Source organism: Hesperophylax consimilis, chromosome 7, assembly GCF_061612785.1.
Source record: "Hesperophylax consimilis isolate HC1 chromosome 7, BYU_Hcon_1.0, whole genome shotgun sequence".
NCBI classification, from domain to species: domain Eukaryota; kingdom Metazoa; phylum Arthropoda; class Insecta; order Trichoptera; family Limnephilidae; genus Hesperophylax; species Hesperophylax consimilis.
Genome location: NC_142842.1, coordinates 3335389 through 3359905, shown reverse-complemented (window position 1 = coordinate 3359905; position 24517 = coordinate 3335389). Strand labels below are relative to the sequence as shown.

At 33.3% G+C, this 24517-nt stretch overlaps 2 protein-coding genes across 2 annotated transcripts in view; both read left to right on the top strand.

Moving 5' to 3' along the window:
• LOC149422161 (uncharacterized) overlaps positions 1-1379 on the top strand; it is a 168005-nt gene extending 166626 nt beyond the window's left edge. Inside the window, exon 3 of the mRNA XM_089633126.1 lies at positions 1178-1379. Within this exon, the coding sequence (XP_089489252.1) occupies positions 1178-1188 (11 nt within the window). The 3' untranslated portion in view covers positions 1189-1379. The remainder of the gene's footprint in view (positions 1-1177) is intronic.
• A 6521-nt stretch (positions 1380-7900) lies between these two features.
• LOC149422160 (uncharacterized) overlaps positions 7901-24517 on the top strand; it is a 454957-nt gene continuing 438340 nt past the window's right edge. The window contains exon 1 of the mRNA XM_089633120.1: positions 7901-8505. The gene's annotated coding sequence lies outside the window, so the exon portion shown is untranslated. The remainder of the gene's footprint in view (positions 8506-24517) is intronic.

The window sequence follows — 24517 nt, the reverse complement described above, 5'->3', positions numbered from 1 at the left end:
ATAGTTTTAATTAGTTGGGTACTTTGATCTTCAGTAATAATTTATAAGAATTTGATTAAAAAAAAAAAAAAAAAAAAAAAAATCAACTTCAAACTCGATTTACTCGATAACGAAAGCTCAAATAAAAAAAAATATACTACAAAATCGACTCCAAATGTGATGTAGATTCACCAGTTTCCCGCTTGTACTACGAGTTTCCGGACACCCTGTATAATTTGTTATTATCGGACAGCTCCACTTGACTATCAGATTAACATCTGCGATGATGCGATTACATCTCAATAAAGTTAATTCTGTAGGCGGCCTAAAGGAAGAACTATTTTTTTAATTCCTTAATTTGTTTATATTGCCAAATCTACATAGCGACAACACTGACTGCAAAGTTAAGGTTCTAGATTTGTAGCTCCTTGGATTTGCAGGCAGATTTTTGTTAGGTTATGTCACTTTTATGATTTACCTTACCAATACGTTTCTATTATTAGCTATCAATAATATTCAAATACAATAGGCATGAGAATATTCATCGGGTATGCTATCTTTTAATCAATTATGAAAGTTCATATTTAATTATTTGTTAATCATTTTTCTATGTTTGCATTTGCACATCACCGTAATGTTGCTCTTACATACATGATTGGCTTTCTCTGCACGCTTAAGAAATCTCAATCAATCCATAGCTTATTGCAAGAGAACAATCCATAACTTGTCCATCTTTTATGTATTTTACATTTCTCTTGTCTTTTAAAAGTTTTCATTCTGTCACATTGTTTAATCTTGTCTTTATTCCTCCACGTCATATTCTAGGTCCTATTGGAAAACATAAATATCAGGTATATTAAAAAATCATCTCAATTTCACCATTCTCTTCTACTTTATCTCAATTTGCCCATTCTCTTTTACTTACAGAGAAAAATATTGGTGGTATATCTGAATAGTTTTATCTCTCTAACTTTGTCGATAAGAATTTCTCATCTATTTTCCAAAGTCAATTATTCAATCAATGTTGATAATATTCCTCCACACTTTTGAATACTTCTGCGTTATCTATCTTTATAAGACAGCTATGAGAGTAATAATTTCAATCAATATTTTGAATATATACTAGAAGAGACATTGAATACATATATCACTTTCTTTCCTATGAACATGATGTTAATTAGCCCGTATTTGATTATAGGTGTTGTGTAAGTGCAGACAAAGCCAGTTAAATTCCTCCCGAGGCGCACACCGGTGACATCTTTTGGCGGATGATGCAAAATATTGTAGATTTATAAATAATTAAATGTGTCATAAAACTAAAAACTCTAAAGTTTACCTCCATGTACCTTTATTTATTTTTATTGTATGTATTAACCATAAATATTATTTTACTAAATAAAGATGCTTCGAATAATACATTTTTCTTATTTACTGAGTTTTGCCTATGAATTGATTGTGTTTCCTTGTAGAATGCGTTATTTGTGTGTTTAGAAACGCTGTCAGAATATATTACTGCTTTTAATACACTCACTGTAAAACCTATGTACAAAATAAGTTGAGTGTGTAAAGACGATAATCTGATTCTTGTGTTTGTTGATGTTTCGCATTGCTAATTGTTCAGTTGTGGTTAATATTGGTTAAAAATTACACTATTATGTGACACAAAAGAAAAAGGAGGAAATTTACATGAAATACGCACAAAAGGAAGAGATGGTTTTTCCATCCCATTGGAAATCTACATAAGGTTTTCCCATATAAGAAGTTTTTTATGGTGCCTTGAAAAAAACACTAATTTCTTCCAACTTATGTCTGCTATCAAAATACAATTTCAAATAATAAATTAATATGCTTTGCTGATTGATGATAATCAATAAAGGATGGTTTTCTAAGAAACTTTTATATATAATATGGATATATAGATATTCTAGCGCTCTTAATATTTGGAAAATATTGAACAAAAATATACATTAAAGTGATTTATTTTTGGGGTATTATGCCGTGATGTCTTACCTCCTTCTTTAGCAAACGTTTCGGACACCATTACAGTATCCATAATCAGGGCAGATATGTGATGAACACTGATGTATGATGGACACTGTAAGGCTGTCCAAAACGTTGGCCGAAGAAGAAGGAAGTGCCACCCAGCATAATACTCCAAAAATAAATCACTATAATTCTTTTAGCCGTGAAAATCTCAAACCAAAAATAAACCTTTTCATTTGGAAACAATACATTTATTATTATGATAATGACTATGAACAGAGAGAATAGTAGATAAAGGTAAGCTGTAATCATATAAATTCAATAATTAGAATATTTATTTCACCTGGGAATCTTTTACATTGGGTTCTAATTGCCATATTCTTAAGGTTAAACGCAACGCTCGTTGTATTCTACGTGTTCACAGATGGCGTTAATTAATTAATTTTGTTTAAATACGCTTTTGCAAGGTATTGCTTTACAATATTAAGACAAATCATTTGTTTGCGCCCGTATATACGCAATATGAATATGAATCAATAGTTTTGTTCGTTTAAAGACTTAATTCTTTCGAGAAAGGCACACAAATACAATATTTTACCGATGATTCAATCCAATATTGTATTTGTATGCCTTTCTCGATAGAATTGAGTTTTTATATGGACAAAACTATTTATTCATATTCATATTGCGTATATGAGGGCGCAAACAAATAATTTGTCTTAATACTGTAAAGCAATACCTTGCAAAAGCGTATTTAAACAAAATTAATTAATTAACGCCATCTGTGAACACGTGGAATACAACGAGCGTTGCGTTTAACCTTAAAGTAAAAAGTTGCATTTATTCAGATAATATTTTCATAATTTGTGAAGGAAAAATAGGAAATATTTTTTGTATCCCGTGAGGCACAGTGTGGTATTAATGATAGAGAATTTCTCCACATCAACTTGACTCTTTACAATGACACCGGCTAAAAAAGTTGATCTTCAGGCCGAGTGTAGTTTTTTATTAATTTAAAATAATGATTATATTATTAAGCAAATCGATTATGATAGTGTTTTCAACAAGTAAATTTTTTTTTATATATTTTTTAAATTAACATAGGCTTAGTAATTATTAAAATCAAATCGAAAATATGACCTTTTTCAGACCGTAATACGTGCGTTTTAAAAAATACTATTAAAGGCTGAATATCGTCAAAAAATACCTGAAGGGGTTTTCTTTAAATGTACGAAAAAAAAAACTAAAAAATAAATAAAATAGGTTCGTAGTTTAATTTTTTCATAAACACTAATTGTACTTGTTTTTAAAATGCAGATTATAAAACTTTGGATACGTTTATTTAACAAAACTAAACGAAAAATTATTGGTATTATATTTTTCCATTTTTTAAAGTTAATTTAATATTTTTTATACTACAATTTAAGAAAGAACACTAAGATTTTTAATTTACTTTTAAAATAGGCCGTCTGCTGGCGCCTATTTGAAATTTTAAATACGGTAGAACATCGAACTAAAAGCTTCTTTTAAATATCCCAACAGATGGCGCTATCATGGTTCGCTATCGACTCTTCCCATGTCCGCCAATATTCAATGTATAAATCGGTTTCAGTTATTCAAGCCAAACGGCCACTGGCTTAGGTTATGCTATTCTGTACACTATACTGTAAAACTCTCGCCTCGAAGTTTGCGGGATCGAATATCGGGGTGGGCAAGTAAATTTTATTTGGTTAATTTGTGTTATTCACAATTAATGAATTAATATACGTATGGTATATGCGCGGTACGTTCCATAGTGAAAGATACTCTCAGTATCGCCTGGTGTAAGACCACCATTCAGAATTGAAACGTTGCTTGAAATGGCTTTAGCCGTGTTTGGTGACCAAATCTGAATAGCCAGGTAGATTCACTTATTCAATAAATAATACCCGTTCTGCGGTCTAAATTTAAATAATGATTTGTGGTCTTTCATCGGGGCGATACTGACAGTATCTAACGCTCTGGAAAATGCCGCAAATATAATACTTATGTACATTGTGAAATAACACAAATTATTAAAATAAAATGTAGGTTGGTACTCGTGCACGCCAAGATTGTAACCCGCGACGTCACGGAGGTCGTCATCCTGTTGAGTCGGGCCATATCTCGATATTTATTATTGTTTTTGTAAATTATTCTAAAAAAACATGAATGAAAAGACCAAACACAAATAACCTGACTGCCATATTTTGTGGCTAGAGTATTTTGAAAGTCTAAGCGAGCAAGCGTAATTGCTAGTGCCACGTGATTATGGTGCAAGTGTGAGTCAACGCTCATAAAGGTCATCTGACGGTCAAACCCGGCGTGCGCAAATAAATTTTTATTTGTTTGTGTTATTTCACAATTAATACATTAAACATAACATAAAGTGTGTTTGCAGCACGATCCAGAGTGAAATTTACTCTCAGTATCGCCCTGGTGTGAGACCACCATTCCGAATGGAAACGTTATTTCTAAGCTTTTGCCGTGTTTAGTGACCGGATATAAATAGCCAGGTACTTTTCTACATTTGTCTTCCCATCTTCTTCCCCTCCCCAATACCTTCACCCTAGTACTCAGATTGGGGATGCCACAGTCTCGCTGTTCCAGACGGGAGCGGTTGAGACTCTTGTGCGGTATATAAAAAATATGTTTTATTTTTTTGACATCCAGAAACACATCAGACCTGACAACAAACTGTCTATTGAAAGTGAGAAGTTTGAATGAATATCTTGTTGCATCTTGTATACAAACGTACCTACTGGGCGCAGGCGTGCGACAATTTTTTTACACCGATATCCTTAGTAAAAATGTATCATTTCATAACGCGCCAGTTCGCTCCATTGCAGAGGGCGGTCGGACATTTTTAGGTCGGGATATCAATTTACCGTCCACTGTAAAACAACTTACAAAAATGTCCACCCGCGCAAGGCGCTTTTTAGTTCTGAGTGCTGAGTAAATGAACTGAATGTTGCCAAATCTGGCGTTTTGCTTCACAAAGGACTGTTGAATACAAGCGAATTTTGGGCCCGATGGCGTTTCTGTGGGCCTTAGAAAACAATAATGTTATTTATAACGGTTTTTGTTGACCGAGGTAGAACGAACACAGGTACTCTGTTTTTTGACCAGATGTAGGCATATTTTTTACAATGCGTGCATCTGACGGCCGGCGTAGTCCGGGGTGAGGCTTTGGACTCCCATTCCGAAGGTCGCGGGTTCGAACCCGGTGTACGCAAATAAAGAAGTATTAGCATTTATATCTGAACCTAGATATTTATTCTGGACCACAGAATCAATAAAATTTTATTTTGTTAAAAGTATTTTGGTATTTAAAATTTTAAGTACTTAAAAAATTATTTATTTATATTATTTCATTTAATTCATTGTTATCTATTGAATTTAATGTGTTAATTATTGTGCATAAAACTATGTAAAACCAAATGCCAAAATGTTTTTAATAGAGATATACATAATTAAGAAATTGGCACATACATCATCATACATGTCATAATATGGAAAATCAGGACTAAAGATATATGAAGAAATAATAATAATATAAGCGATTAGTCATAATAGACCCGATATAGTTTTACATGAAAAAATTAAAAAAATTAACTTATATCATTGATGTCGCTATACCAAATTTCTGTAATATTCAAAAATCTGTTAGCGAAAAAATAAGAAAATACACAGATTTAGGAAATGAAATAAAAAGAATTTGGCATTCTCAGACTATAAAAATATTACCATTCGTTATTTCGGCTACTGGCATTATACCTAGCTCTCTAATTAAAAATTTAGGCGTATTAGATCTTTCAAAAAAATTATATATAAAGATGCAAAAGTCGGTCATTTTGAATACATGTAGGATAACAAAAGATTTTTTAAATATTTATGTTGAGGGATCAGTAGGATTTATAGGCCCTGTTAGAAGTTCTACCGAGCCGAACCCTCTGATATGAAAATATCTGGAGTCGGTGAATTATTTTCCCATTTGATCTTTTGTGAGTTGAAGTGTTGTTCTTGTATTGTTTTGTATTTATTTTGCTTATATAATGCACTTGCATAGTGTTGATTGACTAGATGATCATTTGTGGAAAAGTGAGTGGAAGGGTTTAGTTTTTCCTATGGGGAAGATTTAACCCGGACAACAAAATCGGAAGCATAAAAAAAAGAAATGTCAGGCTTTCTGTAAAAATATTAAAATATATACAATTAAATTAAATGTTACCTTGTATATATTCGTTTACATTCTAATTAAATAAATAATACAAAAAAATAGTGCCATCTGGTAACTGAAATTCATAACTTTTATAACGAAGATTTACATTACCGCCATCTTACTGTTTTCAGGCAAACGTTTTTAAAATAAATTCTAGTTAGAAAAAATATTGTTTTGGAAATGAACAACAGAGTTCGTGTGTGTCGAAAATAGTTGATTTTGTTAGGTATACAATCACTCTTCACTGCCACAGACATAAAACTTGATAGCCAATCAGGAAAGGGGAGCAAACCGGGTTAATCAGAGCGCGGGAGGCGGCGTGACTACCTCCCTTTCTGTGATTTGTCAATAAATGATTCTGAAAGTATACAGGAAACTGGCATTCAATCCTCGAAAATAAAATCTGCTTACGAAATACTATTACAATGGCTTGTAAATTATAGCCTGTGCAATGTAAACAAGACGCTCGTTATATTTTACGTGTTCATAGATGGCGATAATTAAATTATTTTTATGAAAATACGCTTTTCACTTTGCAAAAGGCGTATTTTAATTAAATGATTTTAACTAACGCCATCTACGAACGCTTTTTGCAAGGTAAAATGAGTATTATTAAAATAATTTAATCGCAATCAACATAATTTAAAATTAACACGTAGATTATAAAAAACGTCACGCGTTCATAGATGGCAGTAAACTAGTTATTTTATGAAAGTAGACTTTTGCAAGTTATTGTTTGCGCACTTACGATAAATAGTTTAGTCCCTAAAAAAAATAATTCTCTCAGGTGAATTTACATTGAATGATCGCGTAGATTATAACGTACGTTAGTGTGCCTATTTTCTACATAGTTACCGAAAACCATAGACTAAATAAGACACATCAATACCGAAAACACATTGTAATAATAATAATGATTGGATTATTTATATAGCGCCGTTTTCGTGAGAAAATCACCTCAAGGGCGCTTAAAATATCGGATAGTTGCAAAAATATCTGTGCAGGCGGCTAAAGGAGGAAATAACGAATTAACCTAACTACTATGATTTTTTGCATAGAAAACACAATATTGACAGCAGCGATGCCACCGGCTGTTCAGAAAGTTAGCAACAGAAATTCATCAGCGCCATCTGTAAAATAAAAATAAAACAATAATGTTTTCTCCGTCCACTGCGACCAAAAACTACAACGGACTTATAAATTTAACCGAGAGATGACTCCATCAAAATAAATATCATCATGGTATTACAAGGAGTCAGTTGTTTATTTATGACAAGGAGCATAATAAACCACACCCAGGAGTCTCACTAATACTTATTAAATTATGAATAATATTTTATGACAAGATTACATTAATTTGTGCTTACAATTAAACCTAAAATTATTTAAATAATATGCGGTTAGTGTACACTACAAAATATTTTGTTTGCCTTCCCCTCATTTTCACCGTAGTTATAATTGAGATCAGAGCAATTCCGTAATCAAGTGAGAGAAGGATTTTTTTCGTATCAGGCAATTAATTCACCGTAAAAAGAAGAAGAGGATTTTTTGTTATACAAGTTCAGAAGTACAAAAAAGTAAAAAATCGTTTGTTTTCCTCTTTTAATTTTAGTTGGCATTTCAGTTGGCAGGTGGTGTCTTTTGTAAGAAATGTCTTCTGATTTTTGTAGTGTTCGCGCGGCGTTATCACCTAGGATTTTAGCGTGCGAGTTGCAACTGTCATTCGCGAGTCGTTGGCCCGTTACATCGTTTACTTTACCGTGCAATATTGTCAATCGTAATTATAGTTAATTATCCCGTAAATCGGAAATAAGTGATTTAAAATTCAATGCCGTTACGAAGGACGCCTTACAGAAATAATAGTAGGTTTCCCAATCGCTCGAAACTCAACCATGTCCTGGTTTCGGGAGAACAGCTGATTATTTTACAACGCGATGAAACAACATTTGTCGCAAACAATTATCATAATGTAATAAGCAATGTGTTTATCTGCGTAACAACTGTTTTCTAAATAAACGATACGTCCGAATGACAGCTGTAGCAAAGCGTTTAGTTTACAATCAATTTACATGACTAGAATGAAAGTGACATTACAGACTGACACCGATTTGTTTTTATTTGTTTAGTGGTGTTAATATTTGTTTAGTTGCGAAAAATTATAACAATTCTTAATCAAACATTATTTATTTACTTAATTCGACGAATAACATCTGTGTTGTGTGTATTTTTTAGTGATTATTTGAGGTTATTATTGTTGTGTCAACGGATCATCGGACGACGGTAATCTGTTTCGGATATCGTTGGTAAGTGAAAAAAATTATGTTAAATAAATGAACCATCCAAATGTATGTATTATGGTTGGTTTTATATACAATTATGTGTGTATTTGTAAGGTCCAGGACCTGATTTACCGGTCCTTGTAAACGCAGAAAGCCACCCAGATTATGATACATCGAGGTGCATACATTCTTGAAATAATATTCATCATCCGTAAACCTTTTTACCTGCGCTCCTTCAAGGATTTTCATGCAGCCGATTTACCTTCGTTTTACAATTTACACCGCCTTGTTTCTTGCTCAATTTGATGGAGTAAAATGTTATTTTATTTTTGTCTTGTTTCTTGGTAGGTATGACATAATTTACCCCCGAATCGCGAATGAATTGAGCTCATTCTCAAAGAATGTTGTTTGGCGTTGCCTACATACAAACTAACTGGCTTTCAGAAGCATTTCTCATTACAAACAGGTCTTCTCCACACAATGATATTTGCTGTAGAAGTCTGCTAATCTACACATAAATCACCTCATCAAAATTATAATAATGAAATTCTTAAATGTGTGCACATTTAAAAAAATGGAAGTCCTGCTTTTTAAAAAAATATCAAATTACAAAAAATAATCTTTTCAAATCCAGACAAGCGTTAAAGTACCTACCTATAGTAATATTTTACAAGCCGATTATTTTTATTCTATATTTGAAATGTATAGGTACCTACCTACCTCGTATTATTTTGATTCTAAATGCAATTTCACAGTTTTGTCTTAGTCAAGTTACATAGGTACCTATAACAACAGAAAATATAAGAGTTTCAAAAATTTATATATGTTTAATGTTGTGGTGTAGGCATTTGGAAATTATCAGGGGAGGGGAAGGAGATAAACATTAAATTTGAGGTTTGTGCGGAATAATGGGGGTTGAAAATAAGTTTATTGGGGTATAATTACACAAATGTTTTTAGTTTTGAAATTCAATAGAAGTATGTTTTCTAGGTACTTACTCTACGCCGGTCACCACGTGTACCACAGAACATAATAATGAATGTTCTTTACATAATTATGTTTTAGATCTTGGACGCAAAGTTCGTATCTAAAAAAAATCCGAATCTTACATTAAAAAATAAAGATTTTATATAAATCGTATTATAGTATTAAGGTTAAACGCAACGCTCGTTGTATTCTACGTGTTCACAGATGGCGTTAATTAATTAATTTTGTTTAAATACGCTTTTGCAAGGTATTGCTTTACAATATTGTTTGCGCCCTCATAGACGCAATATGAATATGAATCAATAATTTTGTTCGTTTAAAGACTTAATTCTTTCGAGAAAGGCACACAAATACAATATTTTACCGATGATTCAATCCAATATTGTATTTGTATGCCTTTCTCGAAAGAATTGAGTTTTTATATGGACAAAACTATTTATTCATATTCATATTGCGTATATGAAGGCGCAAACAAATAATTTGTCTTAATACTGTAAAGCAATACCTTGCAAAAGCGTATTAAAACAAAATTAATTAACGCCATCTGTGAACACGTAGAATACAACGAGCGTTGCGTTTAACCTTAAAACCAACGTAAGAATCGTGGCTCCCTTATCAGGCACAAAATTCTTTTCTGATAGGGTATAATATTTTGTAACAAAATAAATTTAAAAAATAACCAAATTTCTTCGAAAACATCTGCAAAATAATAATATAAGTTTAATTAACTTTTTATATGAAAAAATAGCCCCACCTTTTTGTAAATTGCCTCAATTTTTCCTAACAGTATCCGAGCGGTATGTTGTATAGTATAAACCAATATACAATATTAAAAATATAATTATTTTATTAAGTGAAATAACATATCAGAAGCCAATACAATAATTGAATTATTTAACCCCGCGATCCAAACATGAAAAATGAAAATCATGTTTTCCATGACTACATTTAATAGTTCAGATAGTTTGCCATATTTCAGTAAATTTGATACAAAATCACCAACTTATATTTTAAACATATCTAATAAAGAATAGACCAAGTTATAAAAACCCTTTAAGGCGAAGCTTAATACTAAATCACTATTTTCATTAATCTTTATAACGTTACATTATTATTACCAAACAATATGCTTTACGCGTATGCTTTTATACGTAGAATACAAATAAAAAATTACTCAATAAATAACTACTAAAAAAATATTTTCCAATAGAAATATATGAGCGCGTAAAGGAAACAACTTTAAAAAATACAGTATTATAGCCACAGACATAGGAATTAAATTATAGCTAAGATTATCTGTGACAGTTTCACTTGATTAACTTTTTTGCTTTCTTATAAAATTATTTGTGACAGAGATATTGAAAGAAGGGTAAATGCAGGTAACTCCATTAATGGAGGACTGAACGCAGTTGGCGCTAACAAAAAAATGTCCATAGAAGCGAAGTTAGCAGTCCACAATGGAATGCTGGTACCTACCCTGATATATGGAAGTGGGGCATGAAACTGGCAGAGGAAGGATGCAAGTAGACTAAATGCTGTTAAAATGAGATGATGAGGCATATGTGTGGTAAAACCATGTATGATCAACTGATCGTGTGAGAAATGTGGAGATCCGCAAAGTGGGCAAGGCTGATGTAAGCGTAATGAGTAAGATTAAGAAAGGGACGCTTAGACGGTTTGGAAATATAGAGCGAATGAGCGAAGAAAGGAGTGGAAGGAGTCGGGGACGCCCGAGGAAGACATGGCACGATCAAGTGAATCAGATACTCGAGTCGGGCCATGTCAAGAGTCAGAATAATAGAAGAGTATGTATACGATGATGTATGAACAAAAAGAAGTGTGTGCCAAGACCGAGTTGTTTGGCGGTACGTCGTCTCTGCCTACCCCTGCGGGGAAACGGCGTGATGGTTAGTTAGTTAGTTGTTCAACAGCTAAAAAATGGAGCGATCTGCCGGATTTCATGTTTGCTCCGTCGCGCGTCGTTACGAATTTCTCTAATTCACCTATAATGACTACACAGCATCCCCAGAGATGACATAACTTCCCCTCTCTTGAATGGAATTAAATAAAAATATCTGAACCAAATAAACCTTTTTCTTAAATTATTTTGATGCCACCCACAACGAGTTTTATTACATAATATTTCTCATGTGTCCATTTTAACTTATTGTTTTCCCTTTTCAAAAAAGAGTAATATGAATTTATGTTCACCTTAAATAACTCTTTATTTTAGTCAGGTAGCTATCCAAGTTTGTGTAATTTAATCCTGAAGTTATTAATAATTAATGGGTCTACCACATATCCATTAAATCTCGGCTGTGGTCCTGCCGTTGAGAGATCCGTTGAATCCATCCTTTCTGTTAAAGTGAAAGAGCGAGACGTTACAATGGAGCTATCAACGAAAGGTCGTATGTTCCTACCTGTAAATATCGCTGAGGTACCTTCCTGGGATATAAGGTTAGATTGGCCCTGTGGGGGTCTGTCTATTAAAAATAATTAAGGTAACGACCCTTCTAAAATACCGGTCAGATGTCTGTGGACCCTTTATAACTTGTAACTGGTTCACTTCTTTGAACTATTTTTCTTTATACTTGTGCTGTCGATTTTTCTTCTTGAATTTTTGTGTAGTTTAATTTGTAATACTACATTTTTATTTTTTCTTTTATATATTAAATAATATTTTATTATTCAATTTGTAAAAAGGCAGTTTATCGACAAACAAATTCTGTTATGTAGTTATTACACGGAGAAAATGATCCTGTTAAAAAAGTGATGGCATGCCAATTTTATTAGTCATTCAGAATATATGGATAATATAATAAATGTCATGACTGTATGCGACAATATCGGTATGTCAATATCAATATTTGTATGAACACGTGTTCCGCCGACCTTATAAAACATTTTACACAGCTTTTAACTGATACTTTGTTAGGAGTTCTGTCAATTCATTCGTCAAAGGCCTGCAGTCCGTTTTAAGCAGGAAAACCAACAATTTGACAAGATTTTTTAATAAATTAACAGTATTTTACATCAGTAAGTTTTCTCCGTGTATTACGCGTGACAGCTGTTTTGCCTTTTGAAGACAATATCAAACTGTGGTTAGGCCTCTTACAGACGATATATAATTATCTTATTTCCATATATGTAGGTAGGTACTCCTAATGAAAATTCTAAAATCAGCATTGAACTAAATCGCCCCAAATTACGGTAGCTGACAATGCAGATCTGGCTAACATTCTGAATCTACCACTCCGGTAGTGACATCTCGCTCAGTTATAACGAGATAGATTAATTATGTAACAATAATATTTATTACTATGCAACCGCAGTAATTAAATCGTAATGCATTCATTTTATTTCCTACAATCATGGTAATTCAATTAGCTTCCATCATGGTTAGGTAACGAGGAATCGAATATAAGCCCCGTGGGAACGTAGCTAGTTACTTACCTAATAGGTACTGTGAACTACGATACTACAACAAAAAAACGTTTTGCAATAATAGTATTATTAATTGAATCATCTGTACTATAATTAAAACGCGTTTATGTCTCCCATTGAAATCTCATGTAAATATCTCGTTAATGGAATATATTAGTTAAATGGAATTGAGTAAGCTCCAGTTGTTTCACAGAATTTGAACAATTCATAAAATTTCAAAGTTAATTTTCAAGTTCTGTTATTATTTCAGTTATGTGAAACAACTATCCAATAATTAAATAACGGCGGAAAATAACTTTGAAATTTGACGAATTGTTCAAATTCTGTGGAACAACCCGTCCTAAATCTTCCGCTATATTTCTACTTGGAGCAGGGTTCGCTCAATTTTTATTGGTGAAAAATCACGGGATTTTCTTGAAAATGTTAAAGGCGCAGACTCTAAAAAAATAATGTAATCTGAATTTACTTGTCAAGTATAAAACACTAAGAAATTTAAACAAAAGAAATCCATATTTGAAATATGGAATTGTAATAATTTTCTGGTAAAAATAAAATATATTATGGGTAGGTGCTTTATCGCTTGTCTGAATGGTTGACACTATCAGTTCCAATTTTGAAGATAACACTTAAATTCAAAACAAATTCGGGTTCATTGAACCAAAAAATACATTACAGATCACAACCACCGTTAATACATTGGATTAGATTTCATAGTAATTAATAATAATTTAATAATAATTTATAATAATTAATAATAATTTAATAATAATTAATTAATTAATAATTAATTAATAATTAATTAATTTTAATAATAATTTAATAATAATTTAATAATAATTTCATTAATTGACAACAATACTATTTGACAGTGCAAACGTCAACAATTCCTCTCCAGTCTAAATAATAAAAATAACGTTCTTACAGTAAATCTGAACACTAAAACAACACATAATATTAATAATAAGTGCTAACTTTATTAAAATAAAGTGTTAAAACTGCAGTTTTTTTAGTGTCCCAGTGCCAAAAGTTCAAAAACGGAAATTAAATACGCCTATACTAAATACATATCACTCTACCTTGCGTCAGTGTAGTTAAACCAGTGGTCCTGAAACGGAGTTCAATTATTTATATAATAAAAAATAATAATATACAATGGATGTCCAATCATATATCTCAAATGCAGAAAGGGCAGTCAACGCCATAAACAAAGTGCTTCTTGACCCTGGAAATAAGTTCAACAAGGACCAAATCGCTAAAATTACACCCATAGCATGCGAAATCTTAGCAGCAATTGGCAGCATGTCGGCAGCGGTAGCTGCCCAAACTGGTGCCTTGGAAGGAGAACTGCGGGCATACAAAGATATTCAAAAAATTATTCCATCTCAAAACAATATTAATATCTGTGAGGTAATCCACGAAATGAACGAAATTACGGAGAGGTCGAAAAATATAATTTTGTGCAATGTACCTGAAAGTGAAAAGGTAACAGCTACTGACAAAATCTTGGATGACCAAACTGCAGTAACGAAAATAATTTCCAATATAGATATACCTGCAAAAAATAAAATTATTAAAGTTTACCGATTTGGTAATAATAATAATAACAAGCCAAGACCAATTAAAATCCAGTTTGAAGACTCCCAGACAGCTAGAATACTACAAGAAAAAAAACATCTCTTAAAGAATAATGTACGCATTTACTCTGACTCGACCCCAGCACAGCAAAAGCACCTAATGGACTTACGGACAGAACTTGAAAAACGTAAAGCCAATGGAGAAACGGACATAACTATAAAGTATATAAATTCGTCACCTAAAATAGTCAACATCCATCCAAAAAACCGAGTATAACTAAACTGAAAATATACTACCAAAACATCCGTGGACTACGAACAAAACTAGACGATCTACACGCAGCTCTTCCGTCCCATCATCATGACGTATATGCACTTACGGAAACCTGGCTTGACTCTGCAATAAAATCATCTGAACTTGGACTTGCTAACTACAAAATTTTTCGTTGTGACAGAAATGCCAGATCAAGTTCGAAGTCAAGAGGTGGAGGTGTTTTAATAGCAATTAAACGAAAGTACTCATCTAGGAAGTTACCGACGAAAAACAACAACATTGAACATTTATTTGTGCAAATCTCTACTGGAATGGAAAAAAATTATTATTGGAACCACCTACCTACCACCACTCTCCGATATTCAAACATACAGAAACCATTGTGAAGACGTTGAACATCTCCTGTCAAAATATCCAAACTCAAAACTTGTTATTCTTGGAGACTACAACCTTCCAAATCTAAAATGGGAATCCAACGACAGCGGCTACATCACAAACGAAAGCGAAAATGACCGTGCACGAGAAATCTTGGACACAGCAAATTTTTTAAACCTGTACCAGCACAATTTCATCTATAATAATAACGATCGCTTACTAGACTTGGTACTATCAAACATCCCTAAAATATCTGTAGAACTGTCTAATGATCCGCTCCTACCTGCCGACAATCACCATCCTCCCCTATACACGAAATTAAACATACCCCGTGATAACGATGCCAAACCTGAACAAAAAACTCTGAACTTTAAACGAGCAAACTTTGACTCAATTAACTGCCATCTCTCAAATATAGACTGGTCTTTTTTGTGTGATGAAAATATTGATAAATCTTTAGACACACTTTATTTTACATTTTCTAACACTATTAAATCCTATGTACCTTTTTACACGCCGAAAAAGTATACTTACCCAGTTTGGTTCTCATCGGAGCTAACTGCCTCTCTTCAGCAAAAAAAAAGACAACACAAAAAATTCAAACAAAGCAAATCCATAGCTGATTATATAAACTTTAGGGAAACTAGGAAAAAATGTAAAGATCTTTCTAAACATTGCTACAAAATGTACATAACTACCATCGAGAATAATGTTTTTAAATCCAAAAATCTCTGGAAATTTCTAAAAAAAATAAACAATGAAAACACGGATTACCCACCAATAATGCAAATGAATGGAATCAGTGCAAACAATACACAAGACATTGTAAACCTTTTTTCAGATTTCTTCAAAAACGTATACGATGACGAAACCCCCGATGATAAAATACCCGAATACAAATTTAGTAATACTACACACTTAACAAATTGCCATATCACACAAAAATCTTGCGAACAGAAATTACTTTCCTTAGACACTGAAAAATCTGCTGGCCCAGACAACATTCCACCAATATTCCTTAAAAAATGCTCCAATGCATTATCTAAACCGCTTACAGTACTATTCAACCGCCTCTTGTTCCTTGGATATTTTCCAAGCCGCTGGAAATCGAGCTTCATTACACCTATCCTCAAAAAAGGAGACGACACTGACATAACCAATTATCGCCCCATTTGTATACAGTCAGTACTTTCTAAGCTTTTTGAATCAATGGTCCTTGATGAAATCTATCCCAAATTAATAAAACTAATCGACCAAAAACAACACGGTTTTATCAAAGGTAGATCAACCGCAACTAACGTAACAATATTTCAAAACTTTATATTAGAATCTTTTGCAAAAAATAAACAAGTCGACTGCATATATACAGACTTTTCAAAAGCATTCGACAAAGTATCCCATAAACTACTAACCCGAAAACTATTTGCCCTAGGAGTAAGAGACAACATGCTAAAATGGTTTACTAGCTATTTAACTAATCGTAAACTATTTGTTAAAATAAAATCTTTGCTATCGAAAGCTTTCTGTGCGACCAGTGGCCTACCGCAAGGTAGTCACCTTGGTCCCGTTTTGTTTCTCATTTTCATTAACGATATAACAAATTGCTTCGACGATGTCGAGGTATTGCTCTTTGCTGATGACATCAAGCTATACAAAAAAATAACTGATGTAAATCATTGCCAAATACTACAATCAAATATTAATAAGTTTAAAGATTGGTGCGTACAAAATAATCTGTTTTTAAATGTAGACAAATGCAAAACCCTGACTTTCTGCAGAAATAAAAATCCTGTTTTATTTGAATATTCCATTAACAATACAGCTTTAGAAAGAGTCACGGAAATGAGAGATCTCGGAATTATTTTGGATGAAAAACTAAGTTTCGCCAATCATATCCACCAAATTGTAAACAAAGGCATGAAAACACTAGGCTTCGTATTAAGAACAACTAAAAACTTTAACTCCATACAAGCCATTAAACTGTTATACATATCTCTAGTTAGAAGCATAATTGAATATAACTCAGTAGTTTGGTCTCCCTCTTACAAAATTCACATTAATAACATTGAGCGAATACAAAAAAAATTTCTGCGTTTTATAAATTTTAAATTAAATATCCCACTAGAAGACTTACAATATCATTTCTTATTAAACACTTTAAAAATACACACATTGGAAGACAGGCGTAAAATAAACGATTTAACTTTTTTATTCAAGATTCTAAACTCTAAATTCGACTGTTGCGAACTTCTGCAACTCATAAACTTACGAATACCTACAATAACAACACGACAAAATACACTATTCCACTGCAACACACATAAGCGAAATTACATTGCGAACTCCCCAATACAACGGTTTCACACTATGGGAAACCAATACTTAGGTGATGTCGATATATTTAACATTAACTTTGCGAATTTTGTGGATTATGTAAAAGACCTATTTCAATACTATTCCTAAATGGAAGTTATATTTTTGTAAACCAGTCAAATCGCTGTATTTTTTAATTTATGTTCTTGATATTTTTAATTTTGTTTCTCGCATATACTTATGTAATTTTATTTTTATTATTTCTTTCTTTTCTTTCTTATGTTTCAAAACTGTCATTAAATTTGTACCACCCACATGTAAAAGCCCTCTGGGCGTTAAATAAATAAATAAATAAAAATAAATAAATAAATTTAGTGGAAACTAAAGGTGGGCAACTCGTGTATAAATGTTTTAGAGTGATGGGTCAGAATTTCAATGGTTCTGTCTTGACACACACTCCTTGCTTCATTCTCATTCATACATGCTCTTCTATTATTCTCGCGACCCGGTCGGACTCTCTCGACCCATTACCTTGTACCGCAGGGGGAGGCATCAATTCACGTTCGTCACTCCTAGACACACTGACCCCCAAATTCCTATCCACTCCTCATTCCTTTTTCCTTCCCAGATCTTCCTCTCGTTCCTTTCCTTATAAAACCCCTCCACACAGCATCCCCAAATATGACAGGCCGTGAGTGAAATTATTTTGGGACCTTCCGCTTTATGTTAAAAAACCGTATAATGAATTAATAGATAAGTTAAAACTGTTAGTGACACTGATTATTTTCATGCCATTACTCTGTTCATTGAGAACGAATCCCTTTCTGATACAAAACAACTACATACTAACACAGTGTACAAAAGCAACGCAATATGTTGACGACTTTTCCGACGTGATATATCATTAAGTTTTATAACCAATGTTTAGCTGTACAAGTTAAAATTATAGTTTAATTTCGCTGATACATTCAACTCGTATAATGACTGTGCCACACGCGTGATTCCTAGCAATCACAATAGAACAAACAGCCTATTAAGTATGCATTCATACATTTGTAGAATTAAATAAATATAATATAAACCTACCTATTAAGAATTTGGAATCCTTCAAGGAACAATTCTAGGTCCATTATTATTTATCATTTGCATGAATGAAATGCTTAAAATTCCAAAAAAAATAAAAATTATGTCTTTCGCCGACGACAGTCTTAATCTATCGAAGCGTGAATGTGAAACTATTGGTTAAATGTTTATGGAAATTTACCGTCTTCTTTTGTCTTGGTTACGTCGACATATATTATATACAACGTCCATTGTAGGTCCAGTATCTCCTCGCACAGCTTCTGATGCATCAGATCTTCTTTGTCCACTCTTCTTTCTGATTTCTATTCTTGTGTCGTTATGCTAGCATCCTGAGTTCAAGTCTAAGATGTCTAATCTTTCGTATTTTTGGGTTAGTTGCAGTTTTAGACTAAGTTATTATTATACATGGAATGGATTGAGAAGCCATCAAACCCCTGCTACTCTTCATAGAAAATCGCTAATGTGGTGGCTTGAACATGTACTTTTTCTTCTTCTTTAATATGGAGGGGGTCAAAAGAGGACATCTAGGTTTGTGAACCGGTCTAGGGCCTTAGGCGTTGCCCTGTGGACCTCATCAATCCCTCTCGCCGAGTCTTTAAGGTCCCACCTATGCATAAAACGGGCAAAAGGGTTGTGGGAACTGGGAACACCTACTATTGATGGAGGATCAAAGTTTACGAGACACCAAAGCTATTTCTTAGTGTGTCATGTACGAGAGGGCATTTATCACGTCAGCCGATTGCTACTCAAGTTTCTGGAGGAGCCTCTCTCCTTTTATGCATAAGGTTTTTCGAGACTTTAGGCGGTGTGCAGGGTGAGAGACGACATCATAGTCCAACGGTATTGCGCTATTTTCCAGCGCCTTCTTGTATTCCCCCAGTTGTGCAACCTCTTGACATGTCCTAAGAATTTGTAGGGAGAATGCGTCCGGTAGGCCGCCCCAGTCAAAGCTGAGAAAAGCAACTCCAGAAGGTGTACGGGAAGAGGCTCGGACAGGGACGCCTGGAGGCACGTTGTCGAGGCGATAGGTCCCCGATCTGATTATGTTAATGGTAAGAAGATGATATGAGTCCTGTGACCAACTTCGTTTTTCATTTCGCTCAAATTTGAAATATCTATAATCTCAAATAATGACAATAGTTTCTGTCTCCGACTTGTACCTACGACATGCGAATTTTTCGATTCGAACTGTTATTTTGCGTACACAGGTTCAATGTCTTGACCTGTGAAGTTATATCTCGTTTTAAAGCTTTAACTGTAAAGCCATCTGATTAATAAATTATCAATCAGAAAATCTGTGTGTTTGTCCGATGTCTGAAGCAGCAAAACACATTCGCACGGTGAGTTCTGTCGTCATAAAATAAGCACAGCTTTTTCCATCTGAAATTTGTAGGCCATCGCAATTTTTTTGATTATTCTGTTTGCTGCGTCGTTTCCATGGTAAGTTATGAAATGATTTATATCGACTAAATCCGATTCAGTAGCCTAGTCCTAGTGGACAAATCGCTAATTCCCCCATTATTGTAGGTACTAGCAACGTTTTTCACTAACAATGGTGGAAGTAGGAAGAATATAAATATTTTCAAGTTATTCGTAACCCGGGATTAATGTGTTTCGTAAAAAAACCTTTTAAATGTGACGAGAATATACCAATATTGTATGATTTAAAAATAATATATTGTTCTATACGATTAAATAAAGTATGTAGAAATTTTAGGCGAAACCGGTTGGCAATTATCTAACTAACTAACCATTACGCCGTTTCCCCTCAGCGGTAGCCAGAGAGGACGGAAAGTCAAACAACTCGGTCTTGACAAACACTTTTTTTGTGAAACCTCACAACAGTCCCAACCTCCCAACTGCTCTCAACCGTCTGGAGCCAGTGAGACTATGGCATCCCCAATTGGGGTATGTTGTGAGCCTGATGGTGGTGGGAAGGATATAGGGAAGAGGAAGGTGGGGATGTACCTGACTATTCAGATCTGTTCACCAAACACGGCCAAAGCCATTTTATGCAATGTTTAAATTCTCAATTGTTGTGTTACACCAGGGTGATACTGATAGTATCTTCCACTCTGGAACGTGCCGCAAATACAATAGGTATACATATATTAAGTGAAGTAACACAAATTAATCAAATAAAATTTAGCCGCGCAAGCCAGGATCTGAACCCGCGACCTCCAGCTTGCTAGTCGAGAGCCTTACCCCTATACCACGGAAGCCGTCATGACCTTGCCTCATTCACATTCATACATCATCTCACACATACACTTCTATAATTCTGGCCGGACTCAAGTATCTGATTCACTTGATCATTAAATAAACTTGATATTATTATGTTTCTACTAAATTCAATGGATAATAATTTTATTAGTTAAAATAAAAAGTACATAATTTAATATTAAATTATAATTTGTTACTTTGTTCACGTCACGTTTCTTCGTATTACGGTAGTCTTATCACAGTTGAAATAGCTTCGTTATTTTTATTGCATTTATTGATAAGAAAATAATTTTATCAGTTACTCGTCGGGTGCATAAATGTGTGCTGATAATAATGTAAGAGTGTTGTGGGTAAATATCCAATATTTCCAACGGTAATTGATAAGACACGTAATCCTTAATTCATAATCGTCATTGGATTTGAAAGACCAAACGGGTACAGCGATGTGTTCATTTTAAAAATCAAAAACTTACGACTTAAATTTAAAATTATTCAATTCAATTTATTTAAACCAGCAATGTTTCATATAAAATAAGGCATAAGAAAACTTAAATTAATAATGAAAAACAATTTTTTTTTAAAGTGATAATGCTGTTTCATTTTTACTAATAAAATCTGTTATTTTATAATAATTTAACATCACATTTATTGTACATAATTTCAAGGACATTATTTTCACACTAACTGCACAGGAGGCCCAGAAAAAATAATTTCCCTCGGGGCTTATGGCATCTTTGGGGATGCTGTGAGGAGGGTCTTTTTGAGGAGAGGAAAGATTGAATACGAGCCTTGAAAAGACTCATGTTGTAGGAGGGAGGAAAGACAGAAACCGGCAAATCATTCCGCAGCTGAGTTCTAAAACAAGCAAGATTTTGAAGTTTTACTTGAATAGAATAGTTGTTTCTTGAAACAATTATTGAAACGAAGTGCATTTTCCATAAGCTATGTTAAAAAGTTTGGCGTATTATGGAATAATTACCAAATTAATTAACATTAACCTACAAAAGATACATATTTTAACATCGAAAGTTCAGTTCAGACGCCAAATTGAAACCACAGATAATCGATAAACTAGATCGATGCTCTGAAACAACCAGTTTTAAAAAATATATATTTATGGCATATCAAACTTAAACAATTTAGCAAAGTAAACAGTTGTCACCATAAATAAACGTTGTCACCATTAATAATAAAAAAAACTAAAATAACCGAATAATATATACTTTATTATTGAATTTGATTTATTCACTTTATTAACATTCGAACATCAAATCATAAATATGAAATTTGGCACACACATCTTGCTTCATTCACATTCAAACATTTCGTAACACACATACCATGTTAAATATTTTACCACATGCATTTTATGAAACGATCAAATTATTTTATTGGGTACCAGCAGTTCTAGGCGTTTTACGCAGAGTTTTAGTTTTCAGATTTGCACAATAATTTTCCTCTTTTTTTGAAAGTCATGTGTGCAAAATTTCATCAAGAAGAATCAAAATTTTGCTTTGAAATTGGAAAAAGTGGATGGGGTGGTTGTTGAGATCTCATGGAGAAAGTCACCTTCCTCTTGTTTAAAAGTCAAGCGTGCAATATTCTCTCATCAATCTCGGAATAAAACTGTAGATTTGTATAAAATAATGTACAAAGCCACGCCACCACAGACACATTATATAGAAGATTTAATCGAATTTATCATGTTTATTCGTAATGGTTCTAATTTTGTTTCTATTGTTTCATATTCCCTCTTCCACTTTATTCAAACCTAAAGAAAATACAAACCCCCCCCCCCTGTGGGATAGGGGCGGGGGAGAATGACAAAGCAGTTTTCGTCAAATGGGGAGGTATACAAAATAAAGCAATTAATTCGAAAAATCATTCGATTACGCTCAAAGCTAAAACTAAGTGACTTTGTTCACGCCTCTGAAATTGTATCTCTAGGCTTATACCAATTATTATTACTAGTACGTATTATATCTAAAAATAAAAATGTTAATGTTCGTTTGTTCAAAATCTTCAATCTCCTTAAGTTCTTCATTGATTGCTTTGATTTTGACACAACTTTCCATTCGAATACGCTTGTGTTTTTATTATACCTATATTATATAGATGTCACGATGTGATGGGTAAAAAGATGTTTTTTTGAAAAAAACAGCGCCATCTGATGCACGTAAAAGCAAAACGCGCTATTGATTCTCTATCTGCACATACAGACTTAGCCACAGCAATGCGTGGCTAGGTACAGCTAGTACGTAAATATATTAGTGTTTGTTTTGTATTTACTCAGGAGACCAAAGAAAAGGAGGATTAATTCGGGGTCTTGAAGACACCCATATGTGCATAGGCACACAGTCTTTCTTATTTAATCCCGTAAAAACAATGTTTTTTTACCGTAATACATCTAATTTAAAATGTTTTACCACCGACATTTATTTCGTATGTTAATTGCTGTAATATCGTTCGATCTCGGGAAGTTACTAATTCATCGTCTAGAAAAATAAAATCTAGTGCTTACCGCTAATTTTACAGTTAAACGTTTTATGCACAGACATAGGAATTAATAGACGAGAAGATAATGGCGAGGGGTAAAATCAACTGTTGAAGAACGAAGGACGTAAGGCTGACTGTGATTCGTCAATAAATCAATCTGACAGTAAATAGGCATCTCGCATTGTTATATCACCATTTAGTTCTTAAAAGTAAAATCTGCTTTTGAATGAATAGACATTTTTACATGGGAGCGCAAATTACTCGCCACGTTATGAACAAATTTGCGAAGTCCAAATTCGGCAAAAAAATTCGGTTCTATTTTCAGAGTCGAATATTTCGTTTAAGTATTTAGTTAAGACACTTTTATAAATGTTCATAATTTACTTCCCAGCAACCAACCAGCTTTGTGTTTCGCGTCCAGACGTTTCTCGATGTGATAGTATATGTTTCTAAAACTGATCTATATTATACGATGTGAATATGCTTAAAATAAAGTAAAATAATGCTTATATATGGAATGTAATACGACAATTGGGTTTATTCTCCTTTTCACATCTATTTTTACAAGTTTTCATAGTACAAGTCAACATTTTGCCGTGTTATTTCGTAAAATGAACCGATGATGCCTCGACCATAGTTCGCACAAGAATGATGACGTCACGTTTTCAAATTTCACTTGAGGCCATACGCGAGCCCAGCCGGCTCCAATGGAACCGGTATGGGGAGTGGGGATAATACGCTTTTAATCACTTAGGGCAGGTCTACTAATATTCATATGTCTATGGTTTTATGAAATTATCAAACCGTTTTACATAAAAAATATATACTATTTTTATTAATCTCAAATATAAATAAATTATATTCGTAGGAATCGCACTAAATATATAATATACTTAGTCGGAATTCATTAAAATGTGACCTTCAAGCAAACACCCGTTGTTAGAGTCTTGTGTGAACAAAATTATGTTAAACTCTTTTGAAAACTACAGTTTGACACTTTTTACCTCAAGTTTTTCAAGGAAAGCCTTCTATTTGCTATCACCTTCAGGATTTGAAAAAAATTTCCATTATCTCGATTATTTGTGTAAGTGTCAATAAGAATAAGAATAAATTGTCTTCGTGGATCGGTTCTCAAACTCTCGGTATCATGACTAAATAAATCGGTGACTTCATCCAATAATTTGCCATTGATAGGAAGGTACCTTACATATACGTAAAAGAACATATTATATGACTATATACAGGGTGTATCGGCACTAACCCGACA